The 12,494-nt window shown below is 49.7% G+C and overlaps 1 protein-coding gene across 8 annotated transcripts in view; it reads right to left on the bottom strand.

The window, feature by feature from the left end:
- Positions 1-2,273: 2,273 nt before the first annotated feature.
- The window catches only part of SEPTIN11 (septin 11), an 89,694-nt gene continuing 79,473 nt past the window's right edge, over positions 2,274-12,494 (bottom strand). The window contains exons 9-11 of one of the 8 annotated variants that reach the window (XM_055139539.1): positions 12,090-12,277; positions 5,921-5,988; positions 2,274-3,218 (exon numbers count right to left, since the gene is read on the bottom strand). In XM_055139539.1, the coding sequence (XP_054995514.1) occupies positions 5,964-5,988; positions 12,090-12,277 (213 nt within the window). In that variant the 3' untranslated portion in view covers positions 2,274-3,218; positions 5,921-5,963. The other 7 variants (XM_055139542.1, XM_055139541.1, XM_055139538.1 and 4 more) reach the window with 7 other exon arrangements.

The following is a 12,494-nucleotide window of genomic DNA, read 5'->3' as shown; positions in this document are numbered from 1 at the left end:
TGCCATGTAGCAAATTCTCATCTTTATGGCTACTTTTTTTTTTTTCTTGCAATACTCAGGGGTTACTCCTGATCCTGTGCTCAGGAATCATTCCTGGCAGTGCTCAGAAGCCCATATGGGATGCTGGGGATACAGAACCGGGGTCGGCCACATGCAAGGCAAACACCCTACTATCTCTCCGGCCATGGATACTGGCATATCTAGAAAATGTGTTCTTTCTGCACATGTTTTATTTAGATTTAGATGAGCAACAGTATGTGTTGTAGGTTAATGTTTTCTTTTGTAGGATTGGTTTTGTACCTACAGAAAATCTAATAGAAACATTAGAAACACCAAGAGGGGCGAAGGCAGTCCCTTCTAAATAGCTAAGAAATTATTATGTTGACGTCAAGTGATGAAAAATTTAAGGTCAGATTCTTTCATTTGTAGCCCAGTAATTACAATTTAAGAGGACAAGATTTTGTTTATACCTGATCTTAGGGGCTATGGTGCCACCTGGTGGTTAAAACGATGATTACGCCATGAGGTCTTTATAGGCACAGGCATAAAACTTGACGGTATATGTTACTCTAATCCTTCAGGAAAAGTGAAAGTATATGCTCTATCTCTTGATTATCAGATTAGAAGATGGTAATATCCACAAGGTTGCCGGGAAGTTATCTTAAAACCCTCCTGTTAAAGAATTCACATTGAGGGCTCCCCCCCACCCCCCAGGGTTTTACTCCTGCTGGAACCAACTGCTTGTGTGTCTTACTTATATACGTGGATTTTCAGGCTTCCTAACTTACTTATTCTGGAGTTCTGAAATAAGTGCGCTCCAGCCTTATTTCCCAAAGAACCATGTCCTTGTACCTGTGTCCCTAAGGCCCTCCAGTGCTTGGCCAACATGCTAGGGAGCTTATCTCCAGCCTGGAGTTTGTACGTCTTCATCCAGGAGGAGATGTTTTCAGCTGGCGATGTCTTAGAGTTTAAAAAGAAAACCTGTAAATTAAAAACCTGAGTTTTTGGTCTAGTTCTGGAAAGCAAGCTAGAAATGAAGTTTAGATTTTCAAAATAGCCAATTATGCACAACCTTCCTAACGGGCAAAACGCCAGAATTGTTGACCTCATTGTGTTACCTTGTTTACAGCAGCAGAGTATTTTGAATGCTTTTCCTAGATCCTTGCCTGATTTTTCAGAAACAGCCAATTTTGTTAGAGAGGAAGCTACTGTATTGCTACAGCAAAGAGTTGGGAGGGGGCTTTTTCTTTTCAAAGTACAAATTTGAGTAGTTACGTATTAAGGGCCTTTTATTTTTTACTGCAGAATTTTGCTGTACTTCCAAGGCGTATGGAGAGACACACTAATCACTAGTGTGGTTTCTAGTGCCGGCTGTACCCCCAGCAGCTAACGATTGATGCAGCGCAGTATACTAAGCTCTACAAATACTGTTTGCAAAGAAGGAAGGGATGGGGAAGCAGAGAATATTCCAGTAAAGGAACCGGGGCTAGCTTGTCACGAGAGCTTCTGTGTCCTGTCTCAGCCACCATCCTGTGTGCGATCACACTGGAAGCTTCCACAACGAGGGCCGGCCAGAGAGGAGAGCGGGGAGGGCGTTTCCTTACACGCGGCGACCTGGGTTTGAGTGCCAGCATGACCGCCGCTCAGCCTGCTCTCCTAGTCTCAGGATGGAAGCTAAGCCCACTGTGACAGGGCCTGCCTTACCCTGGAAGGGTTGCTTGTCGCATGCCACCTACTGGCCATCAAGGGGATAGCAATGGCACGTTACTCATGTCTATGCTTAAAACTCTTAAAAATCATCTTTACAACATGACGAAGAATTTGCTTTTAAAATGAATGACAAGTTGATGCTGAAATACTTTAAATTGTCAAGGAGTTTAAGCATACCATCCTGTTACGGTACTTAGTTATTACAGTGATTACACACAAATATGTTTAACTCACACAACTAAGTCCCACTGCCAGAGCATTAGGGGCGGGGAGCCAGGGGTGCTTCACTCATCGCCATCACCTAAAGGCGCAGAAAAATCTGCCTGTTACTAATGCTGAGGAAAAAAACCTGCCAGCAAGCTCACTCAATTGCTTTCAATAATCCCTTCCCAGCAATCGGTGATTTGAAAGGGCTGATTGCCTTAGACTTTCATCTTTCAGCAAGGGTGTGTATTACTGTCATTAAGCGGGGGGACACATTGAGCTCTTCCCCGAGTAGAATTCATGCCCTCGGTAGGTTGCACAGGGAAGATGACAGGAATGAGGAGACTAGAGACAAGTAGTGAAATTAAGGTAGGATGCATATTCATGCTCTGAAGAGAAGTGAGACATTGGCCCGTGTTATGAACTGGCTTTAAGAGTTGACTACTGAAAAAGTAACATCCCCAAGTCTAGTCAAATCTAGTTCTACATAAGCAGGTCTTAGAAATTAGATTCATTTGGCAGGTAAGTTGTGTGTGTGCGTACATGTGTATACGTACAGGAGTCTTGTTTGTCAAGGAAGTCCCACCGAGTGCAGCGTGGGGACCGCCGTGAGTTGGGAATGCTGTGTGGGGGTTGAATTTTGAGCCTCACCTGTCAGGCAGTTGCTCTGTCCCGAGTCATATCCTGGCCTGTAAGAAGAGTGTGTGTGGAGTGGAAGCAGCCTCTGGGAGCAGAACAATGTAGCCCAGAAACTGGTCAGGGAAAGAATATGTGCTTATTTGGGATTTGTTTCACATCTCATGGTCCACGACCCAGGAACTCAGGACACAGGGCAAAAAAAAAAAAAAAATTCTCACAAAAAATAAAAAGGCAGGATGGGCCGAAAAGTTCTTTTGGAGACATTTTAAATATAAACAGAGCCCCAGCGGGAGGAAAGTTACCTAACACCGGCACATTTTAGACATGAGATCCCTGTGACATCAATGGGATATTTTGTCTTTGAGATAAGAACATCTTAAACAGAGTTTTGTGACTGAAACTTCACTTAATTTTCCCTTGAGTTTAAAACTCACATCATCTTGATACCAAGACTAAGTTTATCCAGTACATAAAGTGGAACTGGCTAACTGAAAAAAAAAAAAAAATCCCCACCCCCAGCCCCACCCTCAAACAATCCCAAACTCCAAAACAAATTGTATATAAGGGATGCAGATAACAGAAAAAGAATCAAGTGAAACGATAACGGTTCCTGAATTTTAAGGAAGGATGCCCACTTCTCTCTCTCTCAAGAGGCAGATGGTCAGCTGAAAAATAAAAACATGGTATCAATAGAACACTCCAAATAAAAAAGATGCAGCCATCTCTGTTCATGCAATATCAAATGTTTTTTTTTTTATAAAAAGAAAAAAGGAAAAAAACCCAGTCAAACGCCAACTCAACCCATAAAACACAAGGAGAAACGTGATTGGTGGCTGACAGTCCCCAGGGCGTGTTGAGACTCCCGCTGCCCGGGCGGAGAGGTCTGGAGTTAGCATGTGACCGGCTTAAGGGGACCACCTGAGATTAGGGCTGTGCTATCTTCAGTCCGTGCGTTCCCGGGCCAACAGCTTCAAGAGCACTGACCGCGAAACCAGAGGGTCCCAATCCGTGGGCACCTTGGCGGGGGGCTGGCCCAAGTCCTCGGGTTCATTTCCACTTAAGTTGTAGTGTGAAGGGCTACTGCGGGGGGGCAGTGACAAGTCCCCTTAGACGTCACTATGGGCAGTGGTTTGCAAACAGACATGGACAGGTACAAACAGCAGTGCGATCTTTGACCCCGACTCAAGAGAATAGGAGGCGATGGTGGAAATGAGGTAACTCTTCCCCAACACGTGTGAACAGACAGTTCCTGCTCTTCTAATGCTCTATGTCCATTAGGAGAGAGTAGAGCTTGTCAACGGGATGGTTACATAAAGAAGAAGCTACAGAAGAGAAAAAAGAAAGGTTCAGATTTTAAATTTGATTCTTAAAAGTCTTTAAAAAAAAAAAAGGTGGGGGGGCCGGGGACTCCCCTAGAGCAAAGAGCAGCAGCGTGGTAGTTAAAGGCCGATTTCCAGGTGTGAAGCTTGGGTGAGCAGCGGCCAGGGTGCTGGCACCAGGCGCCAGGAAGAAGAGAAAGCTGCAGCAGGATCTAGGGGTGCGGGCAGGGGGGCGGGGGCACAAACCAGGCAAAAGGGGCCGGGGAGGAAACAGTGGCGGAGTTGCTAGGTGCAAAGTCCAGGGAACCATGTGGCAAGTATCTTGGAGAAGTTGGTGCTGCCCAGATAGCGGCACTGGAAACCCAGCAGGCACCACCGGGAGCCCTGAGACGTTCACCCCTGTTCGATCCCGTACCACAAGCAGTGTACGTAGGCAACCAAGCTGTGACTGCAAAGAACTCACAAAAGGGCACGCAGTGTTTGGGTAAAAATATATTTCCCCCACGTTAGGTCTTGGCACTAGTGATATATATATGCATAGATATCTGCCCAGCACGCCTACCTTACAGACACCACAGGTCCAGCACGTGTGTTAAGTGATTACTTTCATACTTGGTAACATGTTACACTTCACATCGATACAATTATTTCAGCTTGTAAAAGACAAGTGTCTAACATGCAGCTTACATATATGACAATTCTGCATCAACACCAAAAGTAGATTACACAACAGTTTTAGAAACACACTGGTTATTTTTTAAACAGCAAAAAATGACAATGAATCTATAACTATAGTTTAAGGCATATCAGCATATTTTAAAATTAAGAAATAGACAAACTTCTAATGCTGTTCACAGCTTAATTTTCAATTTATTTTTTTTAAAGAGGTCCTTCATACCTACATACAATCTAGAGTCTGTATGCTATAATTCCCACTAAAAGAGTTGTCACATGTGTCCCGTTAATGGAACCAGGAATCCTGGAAGCTGAGACTTGACAATTTCAGACACTTGAAAAACGACAAAGCAAAGAGGTCTGAATGGACAGCTTTGGTGGAACTACACAGAGAATGGCATGGGCTGGTAACAGTGAAAATCTGACCGCGGTGTGAATGGGAAACACTCATGAGCATGCCACGGAGAAAGTGAGACCAGTCTATTCATTGGAGGTGAACAAGATAGAAGAGCGTTACTGCTGGTGAGATTACACACCCCAAACGAAGACAACCAGTGACCCACTCCCACAGCTGTACCAGCTGCTCCCCTGGCTAAGATGCCTTTCCTCCTTAAGACGGACACATTTTCAAGCGCCAGTATGGGAAAACAGTCTGCACTGCCTGTGGTTCTCATGAACGCTTTTGTGTCACATCATTCCCCCTCTGACAGCTGTTACGGCTACCCACTGTCTTCAAGGAACAAAAGGTGGTCCCTAGGGGTGAATAACAGATGTGGGGAGAGGCCTGCTGGAGCTGGTGGGGGCGAGGATAAAGGGAGACCCCTGTCAGTCGGGAGCGGAAGGGAGAGACCCCCAAACCAGAATCATCCAAACTGGAAGCAGTCAGAGATAGGCTGGCATCAACCCTTCACTCGGGTCGGGATAGGGCTCAGTCGTCGAGCATGTGTGTGTGTGCTTATGCACATGTTGTGTGCCTGCGTGTGTGTGAGGCCCTGGGTTTGATCTCCAGCACCACAAAAAAAACCTTTTCCCTGTCAATTCTCTGCAGCGAGAGGGAGGCTTCATTCTAGTCCGATGCCATCCAAAAGGACATCCATGTCCAAAAGGACATGCCCCCGGCGCTGTATGGAACACGGGCTAGGGTTAGCAATTTCTGACTTCCATACTGCTAAGTTTTCTGATTTTCTGGGGAAAAAAAGATATAAATGTGGCCATTTATATCTTTATATATACGTATGTGTGTATATATATACACACACAAAGGATAAACCATAGCCTCCCTAGAATCCCCTCCAAAAAAGAAAAAAATATCATCTGTCCCATTTCTTTTAAAAGTCAAAAAGATCTCAAAAGTTTCTTACTATCGTACTTACATGCAAAGGCGAAAGCACATCCAATTAGATTTGAGGATATCATTTATTCCGTGCAGAGCCAAGGACTACTGTGGAAAAAGGCATAGATACAGAAAGAAAAGAGAAAAGCAGCAATAACAAACCAAACAAGGCTGGGGCAAAAGTGGTAGAAAAAAAGGTTCAGAAGCAACAGTTTTTCTTAAAAGCTCCTGTATATTTGACTTTTTATTCCCTGACGCTCCATGTTCTGTTTTAACGTGAAAGTGTAATGGAAAAAAAAAAAAAATCAACCCACCAATCAATAATCTTGGAATCAAAAAGTCAGCTGGGTGCCTCTCAGTGAGCTTCACTTTAAACCAGGCATTAGTGATTCGGCCCAAACGATGAGCTTCAAGTGATAGTTTTAGAATTGAAAATATTTTCTGTTACAAGGCACAAGAATGCTCACACAAGCGGTGTTTGGAACAAGCACACATGACAAGTACTCAAGCTTTTGTCGGATGCACAGCGTATGGGCGCGTTCAGCCCCGTCAGCCTCAGCATGCCAGCTACGGGTTGGCTGCCCCAGCAAGCCTCAGACGCAAATCATTAAACGCAGGTGGGAGGGAGCCAAAGCAAAAACCCTGGTTCGAGAGCTCTAAGCCTGTCTTTGGGATGTGTGTGTGTGTGTGTGTGTGTGTGTGTGTGTGTGTGTGTGTGTGTGTGTGGTGGGGGGGCGGGGGGGGCCGGGAAGGCGGGGGATGTTTTTGCGCCAATCCAGGGGTGCTTCGGGGCTATTTCCAGCAGTCTTGTGGGGGGGCAGAGCCTGGCCTATATGCTGAGCATGTGCCCTCTGGCCCGTCTCCCCAGCCCCAAGCTGGTCTACACGCCACTGTGACTGGGACCGCTGCTGTCCTTCAGTTTCTATCCCTGATGAATTCGGGCCTCCACGAAACTGGCTTCCGTGCAACTGAATTCCATGAAACGTCAGTGAAACAGGCTTTCGCTGTCTAATTAAATCAGCTCGCAGAAGACCATTCCTGCCTTCTCTTAATATGGCTGAGGACAGAGAGAAGGGGGGGGGGGAAGAGTCAAGTAGAGACATGCTACTAATGAAAAGGGTGGGTGGGCCCTGGGGGCAGTGCCCTCCGTCACGCTGCCTCCATGCGTGGCCCATGAAGGAAAACCAAGAGGAGAAAGGTCCGAGTCTGTTCTTTCAAGTGAGAGGCGAGATCCTCGGCAGCGAGCACCCTGGGAGAATCCTGCCAGGAGTGGCGGGGAACTGGAGGAGATGCAAGAGCTGAAGCCTCGGCAAGGTCCCGGGAAGACACTGGCTCTGGCCGGAGAGCGGCCTGCAGAGAGGGCGCGTTCCTTATCTCTGTTGCTCGGGGGGGGGGGGGGGGGGGGGAGGGGGGCGCAGACCTACAGCACAGGCCGGTTGAGGCCACTTGCTGAGTGTCAAGTGGGGAAAACCCCACTGAGCAACTGCCCTGCGGCTGGTCCCTCAGTGCCGCATGCTGAAGGGACATGCTGCCAGGAAGCGCAGGTGGAGCTGAACACACGTGAAGCTTCCTGCCGGGGTCCGCCCTGGGGCCGGGTGCTGGAGCCAGGCCTTGCTCACCCTCAGCCGTGCCTGGCCTGACCGTCTACTCGCTCCGCTCCTGGGGTTTGGCTCCTGGGGCCTCTCATCTCCCCCTGAACTGACACGGGCCCTCGGGTGACACCCAAAGGGACGCTACACCCAAACATTTCCCTATTTGGCGTCTCCCTGGAAAGGATTTTTCATGCACGGTGACCGGGAAAATGCCCGTAGAAGCACCGATGTCCTGTCAGCCAGACCTCTCCCGCCAGCGCCCCGAGATCAAGCTGGGGTGTGCCGGCCCCGGGAGGAACCACCCACCTGCCTCGGGAGAAGATGCTTTCAACTAAGCCATGCCCGAGGGTCACACCTGTGAGCGGCTGGGAAGGGACCACGCCACGATCACGCTGGTCTCAGCAGTCTGACGGGGCCAGCCCTGGTGAGCTGCAGGTTCAGACACGGGCGACGGCTGCTCTGAACATTCTCAGTCCAGGCCAAACCGTGTTAAGGGATTACGATAAACCTCCCTGCAAGCATCAAGCATCACATCCTGTCTGCCTCCCCACCACTCTGCCTAGGGACCGAGGCACCTCGTGTGGGGCCAGTGTGGAGCAGATGACGAGGGGGAATTCAGGACCTCTGCCATCCTAGAGGTGAGTGAGTGGGATTTTTGGGTATTTTATTTTTGTTTTTTGGTTTTGGGGTCACACCCGGCGATGCACAGGGGTTACTCCTGGCTTTTCACTCAGGAATTACCCCTGGCGGTGCTCAGGGGACCATATGGGATGCTGGGATTAGAACCCGGGTCGGCCGCGTGCAAGGCAAATGCCCTACCCGCTGTGCTATCGCTCCAGCCCCGGGTATTTTATTTTTTAAGGCAGGTTGTTGTCATGACTATTCAGGTTTCTAGTTCAGCTGTGGAGATGATGAAGTTTCCTGTCAGCCGTACATGAAGCGTTTCCCTTCGTCCCTTTGTCCAAAGCCACATACAAGTCACAGGCATGCTTCCTGCTGCCCCCCTCACAGGCACAAACAGCAAATCATTGACTTTCCACAAACACAGTCCAGCCGCATTGTTCCCTGGTTCTGTCATTTTCCACCACCCAACAACATTCAGCAAAATGAGTTAATAGTTACTGGTATTTGGGGAAGGGCATATATATATATATGCATATATATAATAAAAAAAAAGACACAGATGGCAGAGATACAATATTACTGCAAAAGCAGGTGAATGCGGGACCATCCTTGGCTTGCCAGGCTTTATGTGAAGCTTGCACTGCAAGTTAAAAAACAAAACAAAAAAGTTAGAAATAATAATAAAAAGGAAAGGAAAATTAGGAGCGCCAGCACCAGCATTTGGTGATGGTGAATGCTCATGCAATGATCATGGAACTGACAGAAATTAAAACCAAAACCTCGGGTAAGCGATTCCACATGACAAGCAAAAGCAAAATTCTAATATTAAAGAACACACGGTTAGTTTCCATTTGCATGTAACTGAGAATTCACACATGACTTCTTGAGACCACTACTTGATCTTGTGGGAGAATTCAAAGTGTACTCCCACCCCCCCACAATCCCCCCCACCTCACCAAATAACCCAAAACCATTATCTATTTGGTTTGGACCATCGAATCAGTAGTGAGTGACAGCGTCATCGTCCATTTCTGAACTGCTGGAATCAGAGAATAAAAATGCAATAAATGTCTCTGTACAACGAACTTGAGGATTGGGATATCATGGATGGACGACATGCTATTAATCGACTTGGGAAGGAAAAAAAAATTAAAAGGTGACCATTCTATGGTAACAGCAGCAGCGATGCTAGGAGCTCCCCCACTCGTGTAGGGACAAAGGGAGGCTAAATCCAAGAGCCACGCAGCTAATTTGAGGCAAGTCCAAAACATGCACCTTCATTCCTTAGCAACACTTGAAAAAATAATAATAATAATATTTGTTTTAAAAGGTGAGTGGATGATGATGTAAACTGTAGTTACTGGATGCCGGGGATAGTTTTAAAATGATGCATTTTAAAACCGACTCGGGGGATGGATGCATCCTAACCAGCCCATGTGGTTGCCGATTGTGCACCGTTTTCAGGAGAGCTGAGCACTGTCTGCGGATCACTTACCGGGCAGTCCCACCACTGAGGGGTCGCTGCAAACAGGGACGGGGGACGTGGGGTCCAGCTACTGGCAGGGCCAGGGTTAGTTCTACTTTGTACTCTTAGGAAATGTTATGTGCTCTCATGCCACTAGAGGTCAAGGAGAAGTATAAAGCCTTACCTACGTTAGGAAGGGAGCGTGTCATTAGAATGGAAAAAAAACAGAATTTAAAACTATTAGAAGTAAGAAATAAAGCGCATCTCACTCTCTCCCTCTCTCTCTTTTTTTTTTGCTTTCTCCCGAGAACAAAGCCAGCCCTCCCGCTAAACCGGGAGGGAAGGGAGAGTCTCTTTCCAAAGTGCTGCGGCTGTCCCCAGGCGAGCCCTCCCCCAGGCAGGGCTGTGAGAAGAGCAATTTGGTTTAAATTGTTTTTGAGGTTCACAGGTCAGGCCTCTGGCTGACCCTGTGCTCGCTGTCCCAATGCGGGTGTGTGCAAAAGCCACCAAAAAACGATGTGCCTTTGTCGGGTGACTGTTGGGCACCAAATGAAGCCCAGTTCCATTAATAATAGCCGAGAACACAGAAATAAGGCTAAGGTAGCCTTCGCATGCGCTTCCTGTAAACCTGAAAAGACTCTGCTACGTCCCACGGAAAGGAAATAAACGCAATGTGTTCACGAGGGCCGGGAGGGCCTCCCGGCGGAGGGCTAGACGAACGTTTGTTCCCATGGAGGCACAACGCCGATCAGCTCTTGGAATTCTTATTGCTTAAAGGCACATCCAGAATGCGTGCAGGACCCGTGGGGCACGGCTGGTCTTTGTACGCGTGTTTTTAGTTTTAAAACATGGTCTTTTGTGCACATTTGTGCTTCGATGTCAGAAAAACTCTTGACTTTGGGTTTCCTAAGCTGTGAGCAGCGTCTCTGTTTCATTCGCTCCTATAAATGTAGAAACACACGCACACACACGCACGCACGCGCACACACACACACGCGCGCACGCACACTTTTTTCTTGGGGTAGTGTGGACCAAGAAGCTTAGGGTGCTAATCGGCTGTCCGTTCACTGTCACGCAGCAGTCACGGCATCTCTGCTTCTCTAAACGGGGACCACGAGTCACCTTGACTCTCCCAGGGTCACCGCCACCCGGCGTTTTCTTGGTCTGGGTTCTACTCTAGGCACCTGTCACTCTCGGTGGCTCCAGCGCACGTGCAGTGTGGGCCCTCGGAGCCTCAGGCCACGTGGGTGTGTCCCAGCCCTGTGGCAATCACAGCCCCTCTCTGTCAACTACTTCCTGCTGCTTCCTGCTCCTCCTGGCTCTCTTGGCACATCATCACCCGCGGCCTGGGCACTGACAGAGTCTGCGTTGGGAAGGGGTGGGGCCACCCTCCACGTGGCACCGCAGGCAGCAGCGAGTCTTGATTTCTCCTGCAGGCATGGCATCAAGATTCCTGGGGGGGAGAATGCATCTCCCCCCTAGGCGGAGTGAGCACTCTCAAGGGAGTCCTTCTCAAGACGGGCCTTCCTGACCAGGCAGGCCCAATCCTATGTACTCTCTCCTTTTTTTTTTTTTAGGACTGTAATTCTTAGCCTGCCTGAGGACCGACACTCTGGCTTACCTGCCGGCCAACCTTAGCATCTAAGGACGAGGAGCGGGAGCCCTCGAGTGCACCCTGAGCTGCCCTATCACCTTCCTCAGGGCACCACCGCGTGTCACATGGACAGAGGAGGGGCCGCCCAGGGGCTGACCGTGAGCCCTGGCTCCGACTGCTCTCTGGGGCTCGCTGTCAGACCAACAGTGACCGCCCTGGCTCTGCCCTCTCCAGCCCTGACCTGCCTGGGCAGAGACTGCAGGTCACTGCTGACCTTCAAAGGACGTCCCGAACCTCCCTCTGAATTCGGGCAAACTGCTAGTGCCCAGGGCAGGGCCCGAGCCCTGCGCTGAAAGGCTGCGCGTGAGGCTACAGGAGCGGCTGGAGGACCCGAGGAGGGTTCTGACGGACAGGCGGGTTGTTCCCCTGCTCACAAGGAAACACATCTCTCATCCCGCTGGACTTGGAGGAAAACTAGTGACCACTAGCGCTTCGTCCCAGTCTTCCGTTTTAGAGCAAGACCTTCGGTGGTGGGCTTATCAGAGGTGGCAGAAAAATCCTTTGCAGCCAGGACTTGGCGGTGCTCCTCTCGGGAGCGGCGAGGGCCGTCTCCGGGGGTGGGGGGGGGGTGGTGGTGGCGATGAGAAACTGGCTGGCTCGCCACAGTGCTAGTGTCGCTGTGGAGACGCTAAGGGGGACCACCGCCTGCTGCAGTCCTGACCGCGCGATGGTCTGGTCAGGCGGGTCAATGAATGGTGTGTGCCCTTTAGAGATCGGTGACCACCGTTCCCACCTTCCCCACACTGGAGAAAAGATGTGCCTTTCACCTGCCTGGCCACAGAACAGGTTCCAGTCTGCAAACGCACAAGGAGAGACATGCAAAGAGGAACAGACCGTGAGAGGGCCCCGGCGCCGGGGGGTGGCCCCTGCTTACTTTTTCTTATCCTTGTCTTTCTTGGTCTGCTGCGCCCCAGACTGCTGCGCCTGGGACTGCAGGAGCTGCGCGGCCGCCTTCTTCTTCTGGAACGTGTTCACCTCCTCCTCCAGCTCCTTCTTCTTGTCTTCCACCTTCTTCTTCTCTTCTTGGTGTGTCCGCTTGAGGAGGTCAAACTTCTCGTGGAGCTGCAGGGAGGAGGAGCACAGGCTCGGTGACGGGAAGGGAGGGAGAGTGGCCCTGCGCCCAGCACCCGCCCGCGCACACTGCCCGCACCGCCCCCCACACCCCCACGCCCTCACAGAGCTGGGCTGCTGTTTGCGCTTGTGCGGACCCCCTGGGCTAGCCGCAGTGCCCTGGGGGGGCCCAGGCCGGGTGCTCGAGGCAATCCTTGTGGGTTTAGTT

The sequence above is a fragment of the Sorex araneus genome, chromosome 5 (genome assembly GCF_027595985.1).
Source record: "Sorex araneus isolate mSorAra2 chromosome 5, mSorAra2.pri, whole genome shotgun sequence".
Taxonomy (NCBI): domain Eukaryota; kingdom Metazoa; phylum Chordata; class Mammalia; order Eulipotyphla; family Soricidae; genus Sorex; species Sorex araneus.
This window is presented reverse-complemented; position numbering and strand designations above follow the sequence as displayed.